The 26,756-nt window shown below is 37.0% G+C and overlaps 1 protein-coding gene across 1 annotated transcript in view; it reads right to left on the reverse strand.

Moving 5' to 3' along the window:
* The window catches only part of LOC146168014 (uncharacterized), a 30,898-nt gene extending 20,613 nt beyond the window's left edge, over positions 1-10,285 (reverse strand). Inside the window, exons 1-22 of the mRNA XM_083386190.1 lie at positions 9,997-10,285; positions 8,748-8,877; positions 6,530-6,625; positions 5,555-5,736; positions 5,255-5,407; positions 5,156-5,163; positions 4,968-5,124; positions 4,699-4,883; positions 4,237-4,536; positions 4,025-4,167; positions 3,061-3,138; positions 2,882-2,978; positions 2,651-2,772; positions 2,466-2,573; positions 2,053-2,279; positions 1,893-1,986; positions 1,601-1,771; positions 1,439-1,527; positions 1,123-1,353; positions 675-983; positions 399-574; positions 98-250 (exon numbers count right to left, since the gene is read on the reverse strand). Of these exons, the coding sequence (XP_083242316.1) occupies positions 98-250; positions 399-574; positions 675-983; positions 1,123-1,353; positions 1,439-1,527; positions 1,601-1,771; positions 1,893-1,986; positions 2,053-2,279; positions 2,466-2,573; positions 2,651-2,772; positions 2,882-2,978; positions 3,061-3,138; positions 4,025-4,167; positions 4,237-4,536; positions 4,699-4,883; positions 4,968-5,124; positions 5,156-5,163; positions 5,255-5,407; positions 5,555-5,736; positions 6,530-6,625; positions 8,748-8,877; positions 9,997-10,102 (3,315 nt within the window). The 5' untranslated portion in view covers positions 10,103-10,285. The remainder of the gene's footprint in view (positions 1-97; positions 251-398; positions 575-674; positions 984-1,122; positions 1,354-1,438; positions 1,528-1,600; positions 1,772-1,892; positions 1,987-2,052; positions 2,280-2,465; positions 2,574-2,650; positions 2,773-2,881; positions 2,979-3,060; positions 3,139-4,024; positions 4,168-4,236; positions 4,537-4,698; positions 4,884-4,967; positions 5,125-5,155; positions 5,164-5,254; positions 5,408-5,554; positions 5,737-6,529; positions 6,626-8,747; positions 8,878-9,996) is intronic.
* Between the last annotated feature and the right edge of the window lie 16,471 nt (positions 10,286-26,756).

Consider the following 26,756-nt stretch of genomic DNA (forward strand, 5'->3'; position numbering starts at 1 on the left):
TATGCTTATTGTTTATCTTCGCGTAGTGCAATGCTACAATGAATAGTGGGCAAAACAAATACATATCTGTACTAAATACACTAACGTTAACGTGTACCTCGCGTTGGCAAGAAACTTTGCTTTCCGAAAAGTTTAGCGTTGGCGCATTCTTTCTTCGAATGCTCCAGCCAAAAATTAAATGACTGCCGTGCTTCACTTTAGCCTTCCACTCTCCAAAAGGTGTTGTATCCAAATATAGCACAGTGTCACCCTGGAAAAACATACATTGCGGATCAAACGGTTCGAGCTATTTGCCACACACAGTTGGCTATTATACTGTCATATACAGAGGGATGCTTGCTTTTTTAAATAAACACATGAAACTAAATATTTTGTCCTACAGTAATTACCATTGCTACCTTAATTTTTATGTTTCCAATTAGTTCTTGAACCGTCACGTATGTCGAGAACAAAGTGTTTTCTGTTCCCTGGGCTAGAAGCAATGCTTTCCATAGTCCAGGAGATCGAAACACGTGTTGCACATGTGATGCTCCCCCAACAACAGGTAGAGACGAATTGTCGTCGGAGAAGAAGACTGGGTTCAAATATATTTTAAGACCACAGTTGTTATATTGTATAATGATGTACTTTATCAATTCAAATGAAAATTGACTTCAATTTTTTCATGCATTTACCTAAACACTTTCTTCCGGCATCTAAAGGACAATTCGTCTTTATCGCAACATCAGCGGCCAATGCGACCACATCCGGTAGTTGCAGTAGTTTAAACGGAGGCTTTACCATCACTAATCTTAGCGGTAACACAAGCTGAGCGGTGCTTATTGTCGACTTTGCTTCTACGGTTGCTGAACAGTTAACATTGCCGGGACAGCTTGGGAAAATCGTCACCAGTGCCGACGCGGTTTCTATCATCAAATGTGGATCATCGGTTCCAATATGGAACATCCATTTGTATAAGACATCCTTCGACTTGGTTGGGAAAACTAGCAAAATAGGAATTAACTTAGTTTGCAAAAATATGATGTTGTCATACAAACGCCTATTGTAAATGAATCAACAATAGGTTTCAAATCCCTAAAGCAACAACAATCCTAATAATATGGTTTTGCATCAAATACTAACCATCGTTGATTACTGCAATTAAAGTATTTTCTACTCCATTGTAAATGGCCGAGGAATAGGTGTTGTCGGATCTCACCACTTTCAACTGATTTATCATGGTTCCAACGGTAACACGATTCATCGCAACCAAATTTCTGCCCTTCTTGGTCACGTGATTTCTCACCCTAACAAACACTCGAAATATCCCACCGCTTCGAAACGCTTTAGTCATAAATCGAAAAATGGAAGGTCCTGAAACAGAAAAAACGGAAATTAATAGGTTTTTCATAGTATTGCTTAGAATCTTTGAAAAAACGTATTAGTATAAATGTTTTACCCGAATATGTTCCTGTTTTGTTCTGAAATGACTGAAATCCAGATCCAATAAAGCAGGAAATTTCCATGTTAATTTGAAAATGACTTCCTCTGAGCCACAAAAGGTAAAATATGCATTATATATTATGAATGAAAATAATCTTACCACATACCGGTAACTTACGATTTTAAAGAAACTGTAATTTCTGCACGGTCTCCAATATTTAAGTGCTTCGGTGTGTCCAACTTTAGACCGGTGAGGGGTTCTTCACAACAAATATTTGCCTCTTGTTCGATGCGTGAAACAGAGTTTTGCACAAAAACCCTGATTTTGTGGCAACCAAGTTGAGACGGCCTATGCCAAGACAAGGAAAAAAATTAAACTATTCAAAAATGGTAAAAGGATATTTAAAAAGTATAGCCTCTCTGTAAAAGTCATTGTTTAAACTTAGTTGAGCAGTTTCCAGAATACTTACACGAATATTTGTGATTCATTATAAGGTGCCAACTCTCTTAATGCTGTGCCGTTTTTTGCCCCGTTCAGAAGCCAAAATATCGTGAAGTTGGATCCTGCAACATCAACCGTGTGATATTCAGGCGTTCATCGCGTTTTGTTAAGCCGGCTATAAAATTTACCTTTCCCGACTCGTACGTTTAGTTCCACTTGTTGACCAACTCTTACGTGAGGATCGCTCGGCTGCGTCACAAGAATGACGTCACCCAGTTCCTCTTCGACAAATATGAGGCAAAACTCTTGTTCCACGTCGTAGCGACCGGACTCGATGACACGAACGAAGTACATTCCCGGTTGATTGAAAGAAAAGCCTAACGGCGAAGACCGAGGTTTTTTGTAAACCCTTTTCCTGAAACATTGCATTTTGTAAGTTGTGTTGCTTTGAGTTGCTAAATTTAAGGTGTTATCAAGCAAGCCGACTTGTGCGTACAGCAGGCCATACGTTGAGGTATAGAGGTTAAATATAGAACTTAAAGCGCTACCAATTTAACTTTATTTTGCATGCAAGCTTTATGTATATATTTTTTATGTTTACCATCGGGCTGAGGTTCGAATTTCTTGGGGGTCGTTTGGGTTGTAGGGGTCGTCCCGAATGTCTATAATCCATAAGAACACAACTCCGTTTGCCCCTCTCACTTCCATCCTGTAACGTTAGTAGCAATACCGTAACAAACTGTGAGTTCTGCAACATGATTATTCCTTAAGCCTTAAGTTACATACGTTGTCCTGTCACCGGTTCTAACCAAGTTGTCGCATATAAGAGTGTCCGTAGATTTTTTGTCACCGATTACTCGAACAGCTTGATCTAACCTGGATGCTGTTTGGTACGACGAGTTTGAAATCTAGAACAAAATTTTGCAAAATAGGACCACGGCCATACCGCTATATAGAGTTGACTTTCAAAAAACGTGTTAAAATAAGCAATCGCAAAAACACCCCTTGGTGCATTACCTGAACATCGACTGTATAGAAGCCTGACTTTCTATAGACGTGCGAAAAATAAATGCTTAATGTGCAGTGATCGGTGTAGCACATTGTGCAGTTGGTACTAGAGCCAAAAAATATATAATTGTTGTTAAACATACGGTAAAATTACTGCATGGTTGAAAACATTTTCATAAATAGCCTACCTTGGTTTGTTAGAGCCTAGTTGTAATGGTGCACTTCGCCATAAACTTTCTTGTGGCAAAACCTCATTCTCGATATCTCTGTATAAAAATACGTGTCTGAGGGTATCTTCAGTCAGGGGAGGCCCCCTAGGGCCTGAGGAGTTAGCTAGGGGAGCACGAAAAACTAACTGAACAACTTTGTTTTGATTTATTTTTTTCAAGTCTTTGTTACCGGGTACACGAATATTTATTTTTAACTCCTTTTTAGTCGTGACTGACACATATCATTTTATTCCAATTGCTTAATCTCTCCTTCTCAGTGATATTCATCTTGTTCTGCAGTTTCTTAAATTGAGGTACAGTAACCTAAATGTGTACACACTGTGCAATACAGTGTTGCCAGAGATAACTGCCCCACGGCCGCATCATCACCCAAACCATATTTTAGCCAACTTTTACTATATAAATGCATATGCGCTAGTGTTCACGTTTACTACATTTTTTCCGTTAGAAAGAAATATTTTCAGCGCATAGACACCATGCACACTATGACATATTTTGTGCTTTGTGAAATTATTCATTCTAGAATGTCAATAAATATCATTATGCTGAGAAACTTACAACTTTCCCTAATACAATTCGTAATTGTGACAAAATAAACAACTTTATTGTGCTGGTTTACATAATAAAATTGTTAAACTAACGTTAATCACAGATATCAAGGGCTTTCGCATAGTTTGCCAGGTTTACATTTAAACCCCTTTACACTATCTGTGCAGTGCTTTAATTTATCTGACAACATTGCCTGCGTTATGCACATCATGGTGGCTATCAAATATTATTCGGAGAACAGGCGCTATAGTTTCGAGAAATGGTGTCAAGGCCCTTGACTCAAGGGCCCCCATAAGTTAAGGAATCCCTGATTAATTACAATATGTTGCTTTCATTAGCATGCCTGGTACCGGTATAATTATATTGTACTTACTGCGGGGCGGCACGATTGTTAAAATCTAGGTGTCTTTCCCAATTTAAGAAGGTTTGTTGACTCAAATCAATGGACATGGAACGATCGTCGCCGAAACGAATTTCAGCATGAACTGACTTTCGCAAATTTACTTCGACAGTGGCCTGTAGACATAGAGAATGTTCAAGTAAAGGTTAACTACAAACAAAATTTCACCAGACATTATAGCTAACCCTGAAGCACACTTTCGATCCAGTACGATAAACGGCATTCGATATCACTGGAGAAGGTTCTGGTTCCGGCGAAGACTGGGTTGAAACACTATTGGACAAGTAGACAGTCCGACTTGGAGTTTGCTGCCAGTCGGGGATAGGGGGCGACGGACAAGTTTCCGCACAGCTTACCGTTTGAACTTGGACATTTTTTATGGTAGGGGTCATGATGACAAGATATAAAGTGTCCGTAGCCCTTCCCAAGTGATTGCTGGCCTCAACAATGACAAAGCACACTCCGCTGTGATTGAACGTAATCACCTGTGACGAAAAATCCGGATTTTTAAGATCAAAAATCATTTTTTATTAAAACCACGCAACGTTGGTGTAAACTTGAACACAAATCCACGAAAGGAACAAAAATACTATAATTAAGGTTATAGGCTACATTATTTCTTCCAAGCCACACATTTGCAAACGAACCTGTTCGTCGACAGTGCACCTCTCCGGAGTGGTTGCACAAGAACTGGCTTTCTGCAGGTGAGGACTTGAAGAACGTCGCTCTCGAAAGCAGAAGTTCCAGTTAAATGTCACGTTAATTCCATGCTGAATAGTCGCACGCAGCTTCACTCGATTACCTTTCATCACGGCAACGTAAGACTTAAAAACTGTTGGACGAAATCATGTCGTATATATAAAAAATTTGTCCTAAGATTTTAAGGTCAGAATAAAAATTTTACGAAAAAACAGACCCGATGATGCGACAGTTTTCGACGTGCATGAAGGCTGAAGCGAGTAGTTCAAAGCAAATCTGACTTGGAGATCCTGCGGTCGTTCAGATAGTACTATGATCTTTAGCAAGCCAGAGTCACTCGACAATATGTTGGACGCATTCACCTCTAAAAATAACTTGGTTCATTTACAATATCAACAGAACAGCGTGATTTGCTTAAATTTATATTTATTTCAATTGTTGTGAATTTTGGAATTTTTCGCAAAAATATGACAAGGCAGTGTCAATAAAATATATATAACTTACGGATATTACGTGGTCCCATTTTCGTAAACGTGTATTTTACCGTTAGTCGTGCCTCTGCATTGGCAACTGTCATCGTATAGCGACGTGGTGAGCTGTTCGGGTAGGCGACTGAAACGTTTACGTTACGAAACAAGCCATATTCCGGCTTGAAGTCTAAATGATGCAGAAAATATGCAAAGATGGTACATAAATAAGGGTTTTTGCAGATAATTAAATTAGATTTGTATCATAAAAAAAACACGAGTTACAAAGTATCGATACGAGAAAACATATTTGTCAGCAAGAACGAATGAAACATACCTGTCCAGCGTTGAAGCCCAGAGCCCATTTTTACGACAACTTCAACTTGAAAATCTTGGTTAGCCATGGCTGTTATCGAAGAAGCTTGGACGATAACATTTGTAATATATGGCGCATCCGTTTTATAAACACTGAAAACGCGCAATCCTCCACATGGAAGGTCATAATTTCCGTCCAGACACCTACAAAGCGCAATTTGATAAATATTAGATCAGTGATTTTGAGCCCGTGGGATGGTACGCACTTGTGCGGTTTAAAAAAAATTGTAAAGCGGATGATTAACGTCGTGCGGATGACAATGGTGCATGGTATCATTTTTTATTATGTGTAATACAGTAATCAAATAAGCTGGTGCGTCCACTTATGCGTTACAGGTACAGTAATATGATCTCGTATAGTGGTTCATTGCAGCTTAAGATATCTAATTTATATCGGCCAAGGCTTAGGCCTTAGGCACACGGTTTTAATACAAAAACACTTTTATTGTTATTTTACAAATAAAACTAAAGGTTGCAAACTCACTGAACTTGTTTCGTGCAGAAGGAAGTTTTCCGAAAAAAAAAGTGCGGATGGAAATTGTAAAAGTTGAAAAGCACTGTTTGAGATTATTGTCTAAGTTTTTTACGAAATTGGCTATGACAGTGCTTCCCAACCTTTTTCAGTTCGCGATCCACTTTTAATGCAAGTTTTATTGTGCGACCTAAAAATAAGATATGACCAAACGAATAAAGTAACATAAAACCTGCATCTTTACTACTGGCGTACGTAGGCTACTGAAATAGTTAATGCGACACAACACATCTAATTGTTATGTATTTGTGATATAGTTGCATAAATGTTACGTAATAATAATGCTATAGTTTCCCGATCTAATAGAAAAGTGTTACATTTAGAAATGCTTCGCGGCCCACCATAAATAGCTTCACGACAAAGCACTTGGCTAACAGACTGTAAATGTCAGCTTTATAACATTACCTGAGATGGCAAGCTCCTTCGTCTACTTTGCTTAAGTCAGTGACATCTTGAATGCAACAACATATTGTGCCCTTTAGTACACCCGTGAATGGATATCTGGTTAAAAATATATTTGTATATACGATGATCTATAAATATTCCTGATACATTTGAATGAAATATGTGTGGTTAATAATATCATTTTTATTATGGTGATCACGTTTACATAACTAAATTTATTTATATGTTTGTATAGGGAAGTTAATTTTTTTACAAATTCCCGCAAACAAAAAAAGAAAAACGTTTAAATGCAATTTGCAGAGCTTGGCAAAGATTGTATGTCAGGGGTTCTTAAACTGGGGTCAAAAGACCCCATGGGCGTAAGTGAACTACGTTTTTTAGTCCATGAAAACCAAACCAAATCGTAGTGCTAATTACAAATTAGGTGACTTTTTCAAACAAAAATAGATGAATTAAAAAAAATGGTTTGCCCTCTTTTGATAAATTTCGGTCGATTTCAGTCATATTGAATCACAACAAAATACAGCACGTTTCTTGAGTCTACTCGTTTTGTGACGTCATCTCTGAAAATTTGTAAGCCGACCCTGGTCGAAGCAAAATATTTTTTAAGGGTCGGCGTTAAAATATGTGGGGGGCTGGGGGGGGCAGGGAGCTGTCGTTGGGGCATAAGTCTGTAGAAATGTCGTGGTATTGCAAAATCGTGTCACCATTTCAAATTTTTTCAGTTAAACTCAAATTTGTAGTGTTAAACCTACTTTGACCTATTGTAACGCATTTTTTCTAGTATGTTACTGCCTGCTGTTCGTGAGAAGTTTTGCAACAGTCGACCTCAAGCTTGCAATTCTTTGTCTGTCGCCTAATTGCTAAACATTGTTACGTCACTTACAACCAATATTTGTGTTTTTCTAGTTTACTCCGTATTTATTTGGAACGTTTAACCAGCATTTTAATTAGTTTGTAAACGGCAAGTTAGAACGATAGCAAAACTAATACAAGCAAGTCAGAACATTTTTTTCGTCAAAATAACGGTATTACTATTTTGGCTCGTAGAGATTTGTTGTTGTTCCATTGATAAATTTTGTTGTAAACTTAATTGTGTTAAAGCCAGCTTAAGAGGACAAAGAAGAGTTGAGTTGAACATACTTTCAGATGTTTACTATTGAAAATAAGTTTTTACAGAGAGCCACAAGGTTTTGTGCTATCAAATGTCGAAAATTCGCAAATCCGTGGTGATGTTAAGTGCGTCATTACGACCCTCAAAACTTATAAATCACCGTGATAAAAAGCATTCTCGAAGAAAGAATGATGCCGCCACAAATTCTAGCTATTTTTTTTATAATCGAGGGGAGCCACGAGTATTAAAAGGCTTTCTAAGGGGGACACGAGGCATAAAAGGTTGAGAACCGCTGGTTTAGGCCTTCCACTGTTTTATGTCCTTTCCAACACAGGCTAAATATGTTGTAAAACATATCTTTGGATGTAATTAGATGACATAATTAGTAATTAAATTAGTAATTAAAATAAATGCTAATAATAGATTAATTGAACGGCATCATTAAATTTTTAACGCATATCAGAGTGGTTCTCATATTCTGCAAGATAATCTCTCGCGTGACTGAGAAAAATTTAATACCCGTAAAAGCAAACAGGCTGCGTTATTTTCCCGTTGACAGAACTACTCGATATAAACATCAAAAGGTAACGTCAAAATATTCATGATAACGTTTTCTCTTCTCATTCATTAATTAAACTATGTGCAAAGCTGAAAAAAACAAGAAATACACATTGTGAAATACAGCGCACCAAAATCAAGCCAAAGCCACCAATTGCGTTGTTGATGAATATCACAGTTCAACATGTGAGCGATTCGCCTCGGGCGTACGAGGCTAAATTGTGTTCATCGTTTGTGGAAGAATGACAAAATACCAGGTTTTCAAATAGCGCGCATTTTAGCTTTTATAATTTCGTGCAATATATATTGAAGTCTTAGGTTTAGTTCATTAGAATGCCAAATATAAGAAGAAAAAAAAACATAACAGCGCCTAGTATCCAACGAAAACAAATAGTAAACAACAAACAATATTTATTTCTTAAACGTTCATAAAAAACCTGTGGTCACAACTGAAAACTAACAAAATACCAATATTTATTAAGTATTATATATTCTTGTAGAGCAAACCTACAAATTGATAGTCATTCAGTACAAAATTATACATACCCAGCCAAACGACAATATCTTGAGCAAATAACAGGTGTAGCTGTTTTTGTTTCCAATTTTTCGATGTTGAAGTGATAGGCATTATCGAAAATGTTGTAGCAGCCGAAATGCCATTTACCTGATTCTTCAGCTGTCATTGATGGAATATTTTTAATTTAGTAGAACAAATTGTCAATGGTCATACAAGGTTAGAAAGGCAAACGGTTATCCTAAATAGGCACATTAGTAAAAATTCATTCTTCATTAAACTTGACAACGATGAGACAAAACACCGATAATCGTTTTTAAATATTTATTAATAGTTTGTTTCTCAGTTACATTTTGGGTTTTCAGACATCAATCGGCATGTTGTTTTCGAATTTTGCCATCGGTGGTCGAAAGGTTGTGGCTATACAGTAAGCCAATATTGGATCAAATATTTAGTAATGTTTCAATAAAAAGTCAAACAGCGAAAAAATGCTTAAGGGTCTGTATATTTGGAGGATTTTTAATCTACAATAGGCTAGCCTTCCTAGAGTTTACACAACATACTCATTTTAGAAAGTGGTCAAATCGATTAAGGAAAGCATTACATTTTGGAACAAAATGTGTTTTGCTGAAATATTAGGTAGTTTAGAAACCGTTTTTTTTTCTTTTAAATTATAGTGACGGTCTCCAAGGTTATAGTTTGACGGAAATAGTTTCTTTTTAAATAGTCTTCTGTTGTAGATACAAAACATGTATGGACAACATACCCTAATAAGTTTTCATTTGCGAAAATTAAAGTTCACTTGCGAGCCCGTGTACCACATGGTGGTGACGTTATAACACAATATAGTGGAACGGAATCGCGCAAAGCAAAAAAACAATGCTTTAATAATGTGTTTAAACTACTATAGTAGAATTGTTAATATAGTTGAGCTTACTTAAAAAAATAGTTTGTTTGTAATTCTCTTTTTATAAATCGTTTTTTAATACCGCCATGATTACAATAAAGAATAACGCAAAGATTAGCGAATAACGCACTATTAAAGCGATTATAAAATTTTATTTTAGTATCAGTCCTGTGTCTTTGAGAGTGGGGTTATTGTGAAGTAATGGCTACACTAGTTATATTGGTTCATTCGTGTGTGCTTTAATATACTATACTTTTCTATGATATTAGAGCACAATTGTAACTCAAGCAAAACTGCATCTCACATAACACGACTACAAAACACATGCCAAAATAAAGCACAAAAATATGTCAAAGAAATAAAAAGAACCTTACCAAAACATTGCTGATGGTTCGTAAACAAGAATATACAAATAGATAGAAACAGTGTTAAGTGGATTTTCATGTATCCACCAACGCGCGACGAAACTGTATTCCACATTTTCTACCTAATCCACGTATTTCAATATTTCCAAAGGTATTCCATACTTTTTCGCAAAACTAACGTTACAAACTCTTAATAGCTGTTGACCTTAATACAATACAACGTGTGCTGCGTTAAATCACTACACCTTGTAATCTGATAAAAGACAATCTTCGTAATCTGTAAACTATTATTTTGAGACTTTACGTTCACGTCTTGATTTATTGACCAAAATCGCGATTCTCGTCTGTCTGCCTTTTTCCTAAATCCTGTTTTGTTCTAGGGTCAAAGCCTTATCACACTTCGCATTTAGTACACCGCAGCTTGAAGCAAACTTACAATGAATCCAAGGCTGATGTGCGAAGCTTAGCTTCTTTCGTGCCCCCAGGCAACTCGGAAAAATTTGCCAGCAATCAATTGACTTTCAACACGTGAATTCAAATATGTTTGAAAATTGTCTCGCGTAAATGTTTGTCATGCTGCTATGCCTATACAGGGTTGCCATTAGTCTAATGCCACCCAAAAAAGACCAATGGCAAAATAATATTTTATAGCGAACAATCCAATGACATTAAGCGTAGATGGGTAGATGGGTTTGTATTCAAAACTTGCTTTGTGGCAAATTCGACACAATAAAGCCGTATCCGTAAGTCACGTTTTTTTTGATAAGAAGTAATTTTCATAAAAGAAAACCTTAACAATCAAAACAAATCTTGGAGCAGTGCAGGGGTTTTTTAAGGTTTGGTTTGGGTGACCGCTAAGTAGTTTTAAGAGACCGCAAGTGTTTCATTTAAATACCAAAAAATAGCCATATTAGTTGCAAGTCCAAATTTTGGTAAACCGCTGGAGAAATTTGAAAAACACCTTAAAAAAACACTGGAGCAGTGGTTCCCAAACTGTGGGCCACGGTCCAGTAGTGGGCCTCGAGACCATGTTCAGTGGCCCATAGAGCTATTCAAAGAAAAACGCTCAAGTTTAAACGAAACAAACGTATTTTTTCTTTACTGCCTTCTTAAATTTAATTAGAATCAAGTGGAGACAAAATACTTATATGCAAAACTGGTCTTATTCGATGTGCACTAGTCATCGCGTGTGTAGAGAAATATAGAAAAAGCTGAAAACATTTTTCACAAAATAACGAATGAAAGATACTAAATACATTGCCGCCTCGAAGAGTCGGTTGGTATCTCACTTATATTTTGTTTCGCTACGCAGTTAACACGGCAATCCACTTTTTAAACTCAGTCTGTTGATAAAGATATTCAATTCCATGTAAAACTAATCCGGAGGTAAAAAGGATTATTGAGTTATTGTTAGAATTAATTTCAACCAGGGCGATATTTCTTATTCGGAAAATAGGCTAAAGCAGTAGTTCTCAAAGGGCGCCACTTGGCTCACTTTGGGGGGAATTTAAAATTTTGAGGAGGAAATTTGTTCAAGGGAAGAATTGGGGAGGAAAAGTGGATGATAATGGATCACTTTTTATTATTTGGTATTTAACACATAAAGTTTAAATGGGAACGTCTACTTACTATATGACTTAAGTAGCCTAATGTGAACTGAAGACAATACGCTGCTTTAACTGTGTAACCTACGTCATAATAGACTCTGTTTGGTTTACAATTTCGATTGTTTCGTCACATTCAGTAACGTTTACTAGCACCAGGTGTCTGTTTTATACTGTTTGTTTGTTTTAGCATGGCTATAAGTACGTAAAAGTAATAAAGAAAGGGTAAAACATAAGATTTTAAATTTTGCAAAATGCCAAAGTCAATCCTCGAGAGCAACTTTAACCAATTCACTCATTTAAAAAAACAGCTAATGTGGTTGGATCGACAAGTCTGTGCTAAGTATGCCAAATTAACGGTTGTAGAGCAAACACTTTTTCCATTTCCGACTACATATTTAGTTTAATGTGGTTTTAGTGGCATACAGATATTTTGACCCAAAAGAGGAACATTTAAGATTTGCAAACGCGAAAATCTTCAGGCAAAACTTACATGCTTTTTTTAAACATGAAGCTCATGGTTCACATTAACAATGAAAACACTTTGTAAACACGTTATGTCAATTTTGGCGAGAACAACCGCACATGCCACCGAAAAAGCGCCGAGGCCACGTCGCAATCAAATCATAGCGTTGTCTGCTGCGGTCAGCTGTGGTTCTTTCATGACACTTCTCTCAATTTTTAAGTTACTGTAGTTGGTTTTTGCCAAATAAGGTTGCTGAAATGAGAAAAAACTCTATGCAGAGTTAATCCTAACATTGGATAGGTTATTCAAATCCTTACACAAGGGTCGGCAACCTTTGTGTAGTAGTCGCGGGCCAAACTCTGCGGGCCGCACAACATATGTTAAATGAGATTTTGTGTTATTACAACTTTATAACAATTGTGAATCAGGTGGGCCTCGGATTTTTTTGCACTTTGAAAACGTGTTTATAATAACTTTTAAGGAGGCAGTAAAGTCTTGTAGCAAGTTGGCTAAAAAAGCGTATACTTGGTTTAAAATTCGAGTCCACACGTCGTCACCCCCCCTAAGTGTAATAAAACTACTTTGAGAAAACGCGATAAATTTGATAGTTAATATATTTTAGTGTTTGTTAACTATTTGGGGCACACCTGGCGAGCGAAGCGAGCGCGATTTTTTTGGTATACCGGTATTTGTTTTAAATTTCCTGTTTTTGTTACATTTAAAAAAAAATTGTTAAAAAATATTTTTCGTTTATGTTTGAATACGTTTTTCGTTTTCCTCGACGCACTTGGCAGCTTTCCACGGCGCAACAGTAAAGAAGCGCTGATCTAGAATTTTTCGCATTTACACACTTAAAATAGTCAAAAAGTATTTAAAATATGGACTCGTGTCTAATTTTTTAAAGAGGCGGCGGGCCGGATGAAGTATGTTGGCAGGATGGTTCTGATACAGATTTGCCTTAACAACAAAAAAGCTTTTAATTGTATTTGGATTTAAGTTAGTTGTTATATAGTCGAGGTCAGAGTACGGTCACTTAAGCCGTCTCTGCAAATCTATAAAACGCCGCTTTGCGCGAGTGCGCGAAACGAATTTTACCATTTTTTTGAAATATTCATTATATGGCGCCATAAGCTCGTACACCACTACAAAGCTTAAAACTATGTGTTATTTTTGCGAAAATAGGCCATACTACCTAGGGAACCGCGAAAATAAGCTGCCTATTAAGTAAAAAAAATGTACATATTTTTTAGTTTGGGGGGGGGGCATGGCCATATCGCCCCATCCCCTAGATCCGCCCCTGTGCGCAGACTATGATAATAAAACACAGAATGAAACTGATGATTTTTGATGAATACACTTTTGTCTATGACGTTCGTCATGACATAAAAAAGAATAACAGGGCTGACCAATACGAAAGTACCCCGCGAAGGTTATCCGACATTTGATAATTCGTCATGCAGTTATCCTAACCTTAAACCGTTATGTTAAAGACTAAAATGGCTGTTAGAGGTGTACTCAGAATAACAAAAAGCGACAAATCGAGTGAACGTGAAATAGACAGCACCATATGTTTTCTCAAATAAATTATACAACATTTATTTTACTACGATTAAAGCAATATCTGTTGTGAGACTTTGTTTTATAAGCGTTAATTCTTGTATTCAGTTTGAAATTATTTATGAATAAAATAAAATGGACTATTTGGTCTATATCAGGGGTTGTTAAACTGGGGTCCATGGACCCCTTGGGTGTCCGTGAACTTGTTTTAGGGGGTCCATGAAGGCCTAATTAAAGAACTAGTGTATACTTAAAGATATTAATTTTTAAAAGAAAACACTTTAATTAAATTTAAACGGGTTTGTACTGAATGCACCGGTATAGTTAGACTCCATTTAAGTTTCACATTTTTCGGACCGAAATAACAGAGTCATGAAGTCTATTTGTATTTTTCTTTTGGAGCATTTCTTGTCTACCGGGGTTTTGGCAAAGCAAAACAAAATTTAGGGGTCCGCGGTAAAAAAAAGTTTAAGAAATAAATTTTCGGCCCATATAAATAGCGGCAAAAACAAGATATGTCCCGAAAATAAATTTTCGGCCCATATAACTAAAATCGTTTATACGGGAAATATGTTTTCTTATACCTTATAGTTTTTACTGTGACCACTGGGGGCACGAGTACCACAGTTTTAGAACTCCTGTTTAAATTTGTTTGGACAAATTTTAAATTTTGGAGAAATCTTGCTTAGAAAAAATCTATAGGCTTTAACACCTCAACCACTATAGTGATTTGTTTTATATTGCTTTATAGGATATGATATCCGACGAATATTTGTTGAAAAAGGAGCAGGAATTTGTTTATAATAATATTTTTTAAAAAGGTTATTTGTAGACTTAAGGCAACGTATACTGACTTTCCATCCTAGTTTAAAACTTATACCTGTAGAGCAGGGGTCGGCAACCTTTTTTGCAATGCGGACCGGTTTAAAACTCAAATTTTTGTGGCGGACCGGCCTTAAAAAAACAAATGTTTAGTAAAGAAAATTTCAATGCGAAGTTTAAGCTTGTTTTGTGCAAAGAGGTGTTTCCGTCTGGAAATTAATTATTAAACTTAATGAAACCCGCGGGCGTTTTCCTAATTACACTTTATAGCAGTGGTTCTCAACCTTTTTGTACCGGTGACCCCTTTTTGATGCTTTCAAATGGCCGCGGACACTTAACATATTTCTGGTGTGATATCTGCGTTTATTAATTTTTAGTAAATTAGTATATGTCTGTCTAGTGCACTGTGTTGAGTAAAGTAGCACACAACACCAATTTACTTTATTACACGTTTAAGTGGTTTCTGTTGCTGCATCGCCGAAGCAAGTCTTAAAATGCGTGGTAGTGTTTTTGACAATGCTAGACGTTATCTTTGAAAATGATAGCATAAATCAAAATCCAGTACATATGAACTGTTGCAATTTCTCTGCCTTCCGTTTTACAATCTATTGTGTTACATCACAATGGAAGTGCTCTGTCACACTCATGCGATTTACAACATGTTACAGTTGTTACACTGTGATTTTATCATTTACCAAGATTGTGATTAAGCATGTTACCAAGCGTTAGTTATTTCCTAGCGTTAATTAAATTAATAATGGTATATTTATAAGTTTTTGTGGACCCCCTAAAAACTTTTTGCAGACCCCCAGGGGTTCGCGGCCCCGCTTGAGAACCACTGCTTTATTGTATACCATTAAATTACATTTGTATAAAGTGGTGGGATTCAAATTTTGTCAGCCGGTTCTATTACAAATGCCATATTTTTCAGCTGGTTCTGTTATAAAAAGTCATATTATTAGGCAGAACTTCGTTTTATGAAGATAAATAGAAGGCAGTGCAATAATTACTGAAACTGTAAAAATTAACCGTGTGTAACTGTTACTTGCGAACCATGTGTAACTGTTACGTGCGAACTTGACCATCACACTTGTGCTATCTCTCGATACGTTTTAATTGTGTGTTCGTACAGCGTAACGATTTTCGTACGTTTCCATGGTGTCACGTCCATCACGGACGACGGTTGGAACTCAAATAATTCACAGTTGAAACAATAACCACCTTCTGAAATCTGACGCAATATTAGCTGATGTAATGATTGCATCATCCTGATAGATGGCGCATGGGAAAAGAACAATTTTTTTATATGCGAATAACATCTGATATAACACTTAAACATTCAATAAAAATGACAAGTACGCCATATGGATACGTACTGTTTTCTGGACTTGAAGTGTGATTTAACTTATAACAAATAAAAAAATCTCGTTTTGTTTCAATTAATATGCACAAGGGTGTATAATGCATTTATGCAACTTATATGGCCACAGCACAATAGTTGTTTTAAACCTCACGAGAGCTTGATACTAAATGGGATTTTTGACCATACCAACCAACCATGGAGCATATTCGAACGAAAGTCAATGTGTTTTAATAATAAAAAAACATTTAATTGTTTTTCCGTTTTTTCAAGGTGTTTATGTACAGTTCGGGTTTAAATCAAAATTTTATTTTGGCAACCCTCCTACGGACCGGTAGCAAACTCCTCGCGGACCGGCGGTTGCCGACCACTGCTGTAGAGCATTGATCCGGAAAAAAGGGGGTCGCTGCAATGTGGGCGCTGCCGGGCAACGCGCATTTATTAACCGGTGCCCCGCGGATCACTACTGCCATGCAAAATATCTTGAATGGGATATAAAAAAATAATCTAAAACAGAAACAAGTTTTTTTAACTATCTCGTTTGGCGAACATCATTTAACCTACAGTACTTTAAAGATTTATTTTAATGCATATGTTATAAAAACTGACAAACAATTCAAGAGAATTTTGTACCAAAAAACAAATTCGCGCACGCCTCACTCGCCTGTTGTGCCACTATGTTTTTAGAAGTCTACAGGTGGGCCTGACGTCAAAAAGGCTATATGAAATCATGCTGCAGAATGTAGTTTGTATAGGCAAGGGATCTCAAACAGGCGACCGGTGAGCCCATTTTGTGCGGCCCGCGACGCCTATAGCAATGAATATAAACCTAATATTGTTTAGTAATTGTGTTTTCTTGATTGTTAGCCTTTTATGGTCATCGTGTGTAAGGTGGTCCAGACCCATACGCTGTATGCAGTGTTGTAATGACTTCAGTCAATGACATGACTGAAGTGCGCTTATAAACCGGTTAATCTCGCAATGTAGATATTAACCTTTTTGCAAACTAGGCACGGGGCTATTTCCACATTTTGTGGGTATTTGAACTACGTAAATGCCTTTTTTTGCGCTTAGCTTAGCGCGAATCTTTTTTAAGCATCCGGTAAGTATCTTTGTGAGGAATTTGTTCACCCTAAATACCAGAAGCATACCCTGAAACTATAAACAATCAAAGTTTCGCCAACTTTGTATATCTTTATGCATTTAATCGCATTCTTAACAATTCTGTGTTTGGGGTAAAACCTCTTCATGGTAAAATCAATACATCAACTCAGCCTGAAATAAGCAGAACTTTCAACCTGTTAATTTCTAATTTTAATAGGCCGTGTAACACACTGTTTCGTGTGACGTAATAATTCCTAAATCTTAAAACACGCTATGACGTTCGGTCTATTAATAAGATAAGAAAACGAAAGCATAAATATTTTAATCGCAGCCGGCATAAAACAAATTTCTTGTTCAATATTTTAAAGATAACACAACAATGAGGCCCATGTAAAAGAAACTTGCAAAAAATGAAAACAATACAGGTTTGATTTCGCTTTAATTATCATTCAGTATGGAAATAAATAAATAATCGTGAATCGCGGAAGTATTACATTGTTCACTGACATACAGATTCTTTCTTTGTTGTGAGATGAGAAGTTAGCCACTAAATGTTGTCTTACATCAGGGGTGTCCAACTCAAACATGCCGGCGTGCCAATTTTTATCTTATAACTTCTTCCCGTGCCAAAGTTTCGTAACTGATTCTTTTTAATCTTAAAGGCGCTTTTTAACAAATAACAAAAACGTTTATTTATTTACACATGGAAAACTAGTAGGAATTCGTTTTATTGCGGTTAAGTGTCCGTCGGTGAGCCGACTTTTGCTTATTCACACCATGACCAAGCTGCTAGTTTGTGAATGCTAGCCTCCACCAGGGCTGCCACTCTGATTTTCAATTTATCCCAAGGTTTCATGTCTAAAAATCCCAAGAATTGGAAAAAAATCCCAAGATTAAAAAAGCTGAAATATAAGAGACTGTGGCGGACTTTGAGGTGTGCATCCATGTGTATTGAAGCTCTAACACAGGTTTTGGCAACCTTTTTTCTAGTCGCGGACCAATATCAAACTGATAAAGGTCTCTGCGGGCAGCACACAAAGTTTACAAAGAAGCGTGGTATTAAAATGCTAGAACAACTGTGAATCACGCGGGCCTCGATTTTTTTGCACTTGAAGACGTGTTTGATCACATTCAAGTAGGCAGTAAATTGTTTTTTCGAGCCCACACCTCGCCATACATACGAAGAAACTTCGAAGAAACGCGATAACTTCACTCTAGCGAAGCGAGCTTGATTTTTTTTTAGGTAAACCGTGTTTTTTTATAAATTTCTTGTAAGTTTTTTATTACATTGCCAAAAATACAAAAATGTTGATATTTTTTAATCCGTTTTTAGTTTGTCCGCAACGCAATAGCCAGCCTTCCACGTTGCAACGGTAAAGAAGCGCTGAGTTCTATAGTTTAAAAGACAGCATCAAAGCATAAACAAACCGAATGCACAAAGATCATTCGCGCGAATCGCAAGACTCTTTTTTGCACTAACGTATAGTTAAAATAATCAAAAAGTAAAATTGACTCGTGTCTAGTTTGTCAAATAGGCGGCGGGGCGGATGAATTACATTTGCGGGCCGGTTCCGGCGGTAGGTTGTCAACCCCTCTAATAGCTCTAATTATCATTGTCGATTGGGTCTGTTTAATTAGCGCCGTCACACAAGCTAGTAAATGAACAGTTTCGTCTAACAAGCAAGTAATAGCATTGTTACGTCACATAAGTACACCCACGAGCTGGTAAATAGCTATTTCCTTATTCGTATTTGGAAATGAGTCCTTAAATACAAGCAAAAAGGTATTTGTAATTTCAACCTGCTATGAATTAAAATTCCCAAGATATGGAACGGATATCCCCAGATCCCAAGGTCTAAGCTGAAATCCCAAGATCTTGGGAAAAATCCCAAGGAGTGGCAGCCCTGGCCTCCACTCGTGATTGCCGCGATTGTTTCATATTGTGAACAAACAATGGCAATTGGCTCTATAATAGTGATTTCCAAACTTTTTTTCTCGCGTACCATTTTGAGCTTTTGTGCAATGTTGATGTACCACCTAAGTTAGACCTTACTAGAATTTCTCAAACTTTAACTATTTTAGCATATTACCGGTATACAAAAGAAAATGAGCATGTAAGCAGAATTAAACTTTACCAAACGCCATACCAGGAAGACAAAGAAGCCATAAATTAAACAAAACCCAAGGTTCAATGCGATAGTTGTTTTTTCTTCACCAGCTGGTCAATACATACGACAATACTACAACGCTCATTATTAGTTTATTACTACATATATATTAAGCCAGCTAACAATTAGCGTTTTATTATCTTGAACACGATAAGTGTTACGTCATAAACGTGCGAAACCTCAAGTTGAAGGTAACTAAAATGCAGCATTGCAAATAACCCAATCTGAAAGTTTTAAAAGTTGAACGTTTTCGAAATAGATACGTATGCTGAAGTTAGTCGCGTACCACTTGACAGACTCTCGCGTACCACCGGTGGTACGCGTACCACAGTTTGGGAACCACTGCTCTATAACAAAGTTAGTATTTCTTGACAATTGCCTGAATAACAAATTGAGCTTTTTTTTACAATTGGCTAAATAACAATTTTTTGGGGGGCCGTGCGTGCCATTTTTTATTAGGTCGCATGCCACATTTGGCACGCGTGCCGCTTGTTGGACACCCCTGTCTTACATCGTTTTTAAGCGTGCATTTGAAATTTGTTACTACGAAACTACGAGAGGCGCAACGCATTGTTTTAATGATAAAACACGAAGCGCTAAATACTATACTGTGACGCTTTGTTGGTGGTTACTGATTACTACTGATAAGTAAGCATTTCGTACTGATTTAAATTTACTGGGTATAGTTCTTTCTTTTTGTTTTGTTTTTAGGGTATCTAAATGACAAGCAAGCCGTTTTAAATTCCTATCACAGTTACTTTTAGGCATTTTTTTATACGCATAAAGATACAGGAACACTCAATACGACCTAAAAAGCAACAATATAAAGCTGAAAAATCTATAAAACAATAGTATTAAGAGTTAAGACCAACTAAATAATAAAGCCAAATACGCAGTAATATAGGATCGAAATCGTCCGAAGAAGACCTAAACCTGCCGGAATACGTCCTAAATTCACCGGAATGATAAGGACTAAATGGCCAAAATAACCCTTAAACTGTAGGTAGCGAGTATGGCACGATCGGGGCCGTCGGTCTGGCATCGGTCGTTTTGGTGTTTACATTCGTACGCCCTAGTTTGACGGCTCAGTTAGGGCGCCGCTGTTTTGGCAACGGATGGTTTAGCATTGTTTTGAAATTATTAGGGGAGTTAGTGATGTATACTTAGAGGTGGGGTTTGGGGTTAGGTAAAATGTTGCATAGGCCTGATTCTGGTCATTTAGGGTTTTTTTTTCGTCGGGTTTAGGACTAACCGATTTTGACGGTTACGTATTTGTCCTACAGTACTTTGGTCTTATTCCGAAGCGTGATTTATTCCAAAGTTTATGTTGGTCTTATTTCGGTCTTATGGCTGGAGTCCAAAGATACCTTGTTAAAGCATCGGAATAAAAAATAAATGCCTAATTTACTTTTAGTTATAGAAATATATCATAGCCAAACATAAGAAATTAATTCAGGGTTTCCTAATTTCACTTTTTACTCTGTACACAAACCCTTTGGGGGTCTGCGGGCAAGATATACATTGGTAGATAATTTAAAACAATCATTTACCATAAATCTATTTTTTTTTATCTTGCTGCCTATTTTGCAAGAAAATATTCTGTCTATATAGACCAGGGGTTCTTAAACTTTTTTTTACCGCGGACCCCTAACTTTTGTTTTGCTTTGCCAAAACCCCGGTAGACAAGAAATGCTCCAAAAGAAAAATACAAATAGACTTCATGACTCTGTTATTTCGGTCCGAAAAATGTGAAACTTAAATGGAGTCTAACTATACCGGTGCATTCAGTACAAACCCGTTTAAATTTAATTAAAGTGTTTTCTTTTAAAAATTAATATCTTTAAGTATACACTAGTTCTTTAATTAGGCCTTCATGGACCCCCTAAAACAAGTTCACGGACACCCAAGGGGTCCATGGACCCCAGTTTAACAACCCCTGATATGGACCAAATAGTCCATTTTATTTTATTCATAAATAATTTCAAACTGAATACAAGAATTAACGCTTGTAAAACAAAGTCTCACAACAGATATTGCTTTAATCGTAGTAAAATAAATGTTGTATAATTTATTTGAGAAAACATATGGTTCTGTCTATTTCAAAAGTACGCAAGGGTGTCTTCAAAATTGTTTTTTTAACTAGTCAAGCTGGTAAAATCATACATGGAAAAGAAAAATACGAATCAAAAGGCTTTTAGACCTTTCCAGGAATATATTTTTATTGGAATTTGAAAAAAATAACCTGCTTAACCTTTTAAAATAACATTCCTAATATAAAACCTACAAAAAACTAATGGTTTCTATCAAAAAGCATCTTCAGACACGGTAAAAAGTAATGCACGCGCTATCTCGCAAAAAACGCGTTTAGTCGTGTCTGTCTGCTGTGCGTAAGATTTGCGTCAAGTCTGGTCGGTGGAGACGCGACAACAAAAGAAATAGCGTTCCATCTCATCGGTCTCGATCAGTCTGCTTTAAAGCGTTTTTGTCTAACCGGTGGGGATTCACCCTAAGCCCTGAAAATATACCCCAGGACAAAATATACTACAACCGCACCCCCGTCTAGTTTTAATCTACTATTATTGCCACCTATACGACAGTGAAATATATTGGAAACGAATTATCGCCAAGAAAGTTTTGTTTTTTCTTTTTATCTATATCTGCATATATTTACTAATTAATTTTACCAGATTTTTGAACGATAACTTTTGTTCTGTGCAAAACGCATGAAATTAATTAGTGATAACGTCGCAAGGATACGTCATAACGAAGCGGTATAAAACAAAGCTTGAGAAAACTGTTGTTTGTCGGTCGATCTCGTGCACTACAAAATTCGATTTTGTGTACTAAAAGTTCGATCTCGTGTACTAAAAAACAAAGCTTGAGAAACCTGAGGTTGTGGTTTGATCTCGTAACTAAAATATTAGTCTTAATTAGTGGTTCTCAAGCTGCGTGCCGCGGGAAACCCTGTGCCTTTAGAGATTCTTATGTGTTCCGGGAAACATTTTGTAAATTTTGCAAAACAAAGTAATATAAATTTATATGTCAAATATGCGAGACTTCGATGTACACGAGATAACTGATATTATACAATTTACTTGATACCTTTCCGTCCAGTTTGTTGAGTGACGCGAAGTTATAATTGTTTGGTCTTGCAAAAGCAGTGCCGCGAATTTAGTTTTAATTATTCTTTTAGCGCAGGCTTAAAAAACATTTTGCGTCGGGATTTTTGTTTGGAGGATTAATGAATTTTATTTCAGATGTGACGTAACATGTTACATTGCAACGTGACGTTACGATTCAAGTAGTCCTAAGAAACGTCCTGTTCTTTATTCGGCGTGCAAATATGCAACAGAAGTGCAGTTAAATCCTGTACAAAACATTTTTCGTTTGTTTAAGGCAGTGCTTCTCAGTTCTCATCCTTTTTTCTTTCGTGGCCCATTTTCGTTGCACAAAAATTCTGTGGCCCACTAAATGTTTATGAAAAAAACAACTATGAAATAGGTTTAGAACAAAAAACAGCAGAACATGTTTCAAAACAGAATATTTCTTTAACCGTGCATTTGTGAGATACTATAGCTGCCGAACAATAAATTTACATTCCTTCAATTTCTCCCCAAGCCATTATTTTTGTAAAATTAAGTGTACTGACACAAAACAAAAATTAATTTTTCATTAAATCTAGCTTTATAAAATTGGTCTGTGGCCCACTCAAAATGTTCCCATGGCCCACTAGTGAGTCATGGCCCACTGGTTGAGAACCGCTGGTTTAAGGTGACAAAACTTTCTAAGTTAAACCGTGTTTTTTTTTATTTTTTGCTATAACCGAAATACCAATAAGCGCATTTTATTAAAAGAGCGAAACTTAGGCGACCTAATTCTCTTCATTGAAACTTTTGTTAGCCTATAGTGAACGAAACACAAATAAAACAATTGCATATAAGATCAAATTTGATTCACATGAGCCATGACCAGGGCCGGATTAACCAATAGGCTAATAAGGCTATAGCCTTAGGTCCTGGAAAAATTCGGCCCTCAATTGTTTAAGGTTAAATTTTTGTAAGGCTGAAGTGATACAGATCCAGTACCGGTACAGTATAGTTTTTGCTTTTATGTACCTTGTGTGTGAGTAGATAAATAAATCGTTTTATTTATGCTGCAAACAAGGAAGAATTTTCCATATTATGTGCTTTTACTTTTAAGGGGAACACAAAATAAAACCTAAAAAGCAGCAATCAATACCTAAAGCAGAAAAATCTATAAACTCGTATTAAGACCGATGACATAATAAAGCCGAAAACGCCGATTACTGCCCAGTACAGAATAAGATCAAAATCTGTCCAAATACGCCCTAAATTCATCGTAATATTGCCTAAATGGCCTAAATAAACTGTAGGGAAAGGCTATGGGTCGATTGAGCGCTGTGTTAGGTATGGCATTAGCCGTTTTGGTGTCGACGTTTGGACGCCCTAGTTTCACCGGCACCATTAGGGCGCCGCTGTTTTTGTATTGGATTTTTGGCCCTGTTTGGGGTTATTGGTGTGGGTTAAAATTATTAGGGGTGTTAGTGATGTACTGAAGGTTGAGGTTTGAGATTAGGTAAAGTGTTGTTTATGCCTGATTCTGGCCATTCTTATTTAAACTTAGACGGTACTACGACTATTAGGTATTGGTCTCCTATTTTGGTCTTATTCAGAAGTGTGTTTTATTGCGACGTTGATGTTGTTCTCATTTCGGTCTTATGGTTGTTAGAGGTTTGAATGCCGACATCATTCATAAGGTTGTTTAACACTAGACGTGTCTGGCGTTGACGTACAACGTTTATAAAAAAAATGCTTTCGGTTGCGGAAGTTGAAGCAGTCAACTTTCACGCTTTCTGTTAGGAGCGAGGAAATTTGCCGTTAACGCTGTTAACGTGTTATGTGTGAACTGGACGCCGCTAGCGTTGAATGCCAGACGCCTACGCTAAAAGCAAAACGTGTCTAGTGTGAACCAAAAACGTATACGTATGGTGAGGAAAATGTAATTTTAAATATAGGCTACGTTTTGTAATAGGGGAGATATGGGATCAGTGACTCAGGAGCTTATTTACTCGTTTGGGTGTTCAAAGTGGAATATTATATCCTTTTATTGCGTTTTATCGCAAAGTTTTGCGCCTAATCGTACGTTTGCGAGTGGCAAGATTGGATAAAGGCCTGTCGATGGAACGAAACAATTGTGCTACTTTATAGCCTACGTAGCCATCCAGTGCAGCGTCAGCATTTTTTCGTGCAGCCTATTACTTGACGATAACCTTCGCCTAATCTTTAAGTTTCCGTCAAATGCATTTGGGCAAGCAACTAAATTGTAATGCCTGGGTCAAAGATTTCCCAATTTCCTTAACAAGTTTGCAAAAGAACATCGTGAAACGCGCAAGGTATGCTACAGGGTTACTCAAGGTCAATTTTTAGGCCAATATCCAGCTGGGTTATGGACTAGGGCAGGGGCGTGCAACCTGCGGCCCGCGGGCCAAATGCGACCCGCGGAACCAAAATATGTGGCCCGCGGATGCTTTGGTTTTTGGCCCGCACCACTAAACATTCAGGTAACTGTTAAAATATTGAAACTTGCTGACTGTTACTCCTTATATAGCATGTATTTTTTTAGTTTATTAGAATTACAATAGAATGTGACTTGCTAACATATTAGAACAGAATGTGACCTGCTAACATATTAGAATAGAAGGTGACCTACTAACAAAATAAAACTACAAAATGTGTTTTGGATGCTGTTGCGAAAGCGCACAACTTTGTGTGAAAGTGAACTAAGCGCTGCAACTTTTTTGTTCTTGAAATGCTTTAGAATAGCTAATTAATTTGAGGCCATGTAAAGAAAGCATATTAAAAATGTCCGTTTGATCTTTTTCGCTCATTTGAAATGTAATTGTTTTATATTCAATTTCAATGTTCATGTGAGTTGTAAAAAAAAGAAACAAATTTCTCTCAGCGCAGCTAAAAAGTAGTTTTTTACCACGAACATTTCGATCTAAATAGGTTTACACAGCTGAGAAAATTTATCGCTTTTAAGGTGGCATTGTTCGGTTCAACGTACGTGTGTAAGCAATTTTTTTGTGGTAGTCACTAACACAGTGGTAGGCCAACTGTGGTCCGTGAGTTATTTTCGAATAGCTTGGTGTTATCATGTACCGTATAGCCGTACATTCATTGCACTTTATTTTAACAATTGGTGTGGCACATAATGTTTTAAATTTGCTCAGATTGGAAAGACCCAGCACGTTCCAAATGTGGTCTGGTAAGCCTGTAAAACTATACTTTTTGCCAACTTTAACTCTAGGTAAACGCAAATTTTTCGCGCTTCGCGCGTATATTTCTTTTTATATGATGTTTTATATAGCATAGCAGTGTTTTGGTCATTAAGCATCGTAGAATATTTCACCTTAAAACCAAATATCCCCTTGAATCCGCCACTGTTTTCGTAGTGGTTTTACGTAGTGGGCCTTTAAGTAGCTCTGAAAAGACTACTTTAGGCCGCAACAAAAAGTTTGCCGACTACTGCGCTAACATGTAGACGACGAGATATGCAAGTGGCCCGTGGTCTAATCCGAATACACATATTTGGCCAGGCAGTATGAAAGGTTGCACGCCCCTGGACTAGGTTATTTGGCAAATAATAGAAACGAATTATTAAATAAAAAATCTAGGAATCATCTCGGTGAATGTAGTGACAAAACTCGAATACAAAAAACCTCGGCGGAGTCCAAAAACAAGCTTTGAAAGTATAGGTGCATTTATTCAACTTTTCTCTTACATTTTGAATTAAATGCTGTGGTATGTTGAAGGGTAGATTAAACTTCACATTACGACCTCTAAATCCTATTTTACGGCGCAAATAAAACCTGCAGATGAAAAAACGTTTAAAAGTGATCCACTGGTCCCACATCTCGCCTAAACTGTGAGTCTAGGACACTTAATTACATTTATTACATGTTTATAATTTGTTGTGTTATTTTTTGTAGCTTCGTTTGCAAAATTAGGCCCTTCCCTGGTAAATAGCCTTAGGCCTACAGTACCCTTAATCCGCGTCGCTATTTTGGCATAATTTTTGGCTCTTTTGGGGGTTAGGCCTATTGGTGGGTAATCAGTGGGGTTAGAAATAGGGTTGAAATTATTAGGTAAGTTAGTGATCTACTTATGGGATGGAGTTTGGGGTTAGGGTTAGGTAAAGTGTTTTTAGGGCCTGATTCTGACCATTTTGGTCTGATTACGACGGGTTTAGGACTTATTTAGACGGAAGCCTACTACGACTATTAGCTACCAGTCCTAATTTGTTCTTATTCTTAGGTGTGTTATTATTCCGACTTTAAAGTAGGTCTGAAGGCTGGATTCCGATTAATCTTGCTAAGATTTTTTGTGTAGCCTGCTTTAACCGATGTAACTACTGCAGTTGGCGAACCAATCGAATAAAACGGCGACCCAATGTTTGGTCGCGACCAATGGATTGAGAAACCTTGCTTTCGAAGGAGCCTTATTGTGTTTCGCAGAAAAAGTTAGCACTATGGACTCCACATCTAAATGACTGCACCGAAATCACGTTAAAAGTTCGCACAAAGCCCAAAACCCTAATTGCGTTTATATTGTTTTGTTATTTTAATCATTGCCATATTGCAATAAAACGATACAGTTTTGCACAAA

Source organism: Ascidiella aspersa, chromosome 1 (genome assembly GCF_963924565.1).
Source record: "Ascidiella aspersa chromosome 1, kaAscAspe10.2, whole genome shotgun sequence".
Taxonomy (NCBI): Eukaryota; Metazoa; Chordata; class Ascidiacea; order Phlebobranchia; family Ascidiidae; genus Ascidiella; species Ascidiella aspersa.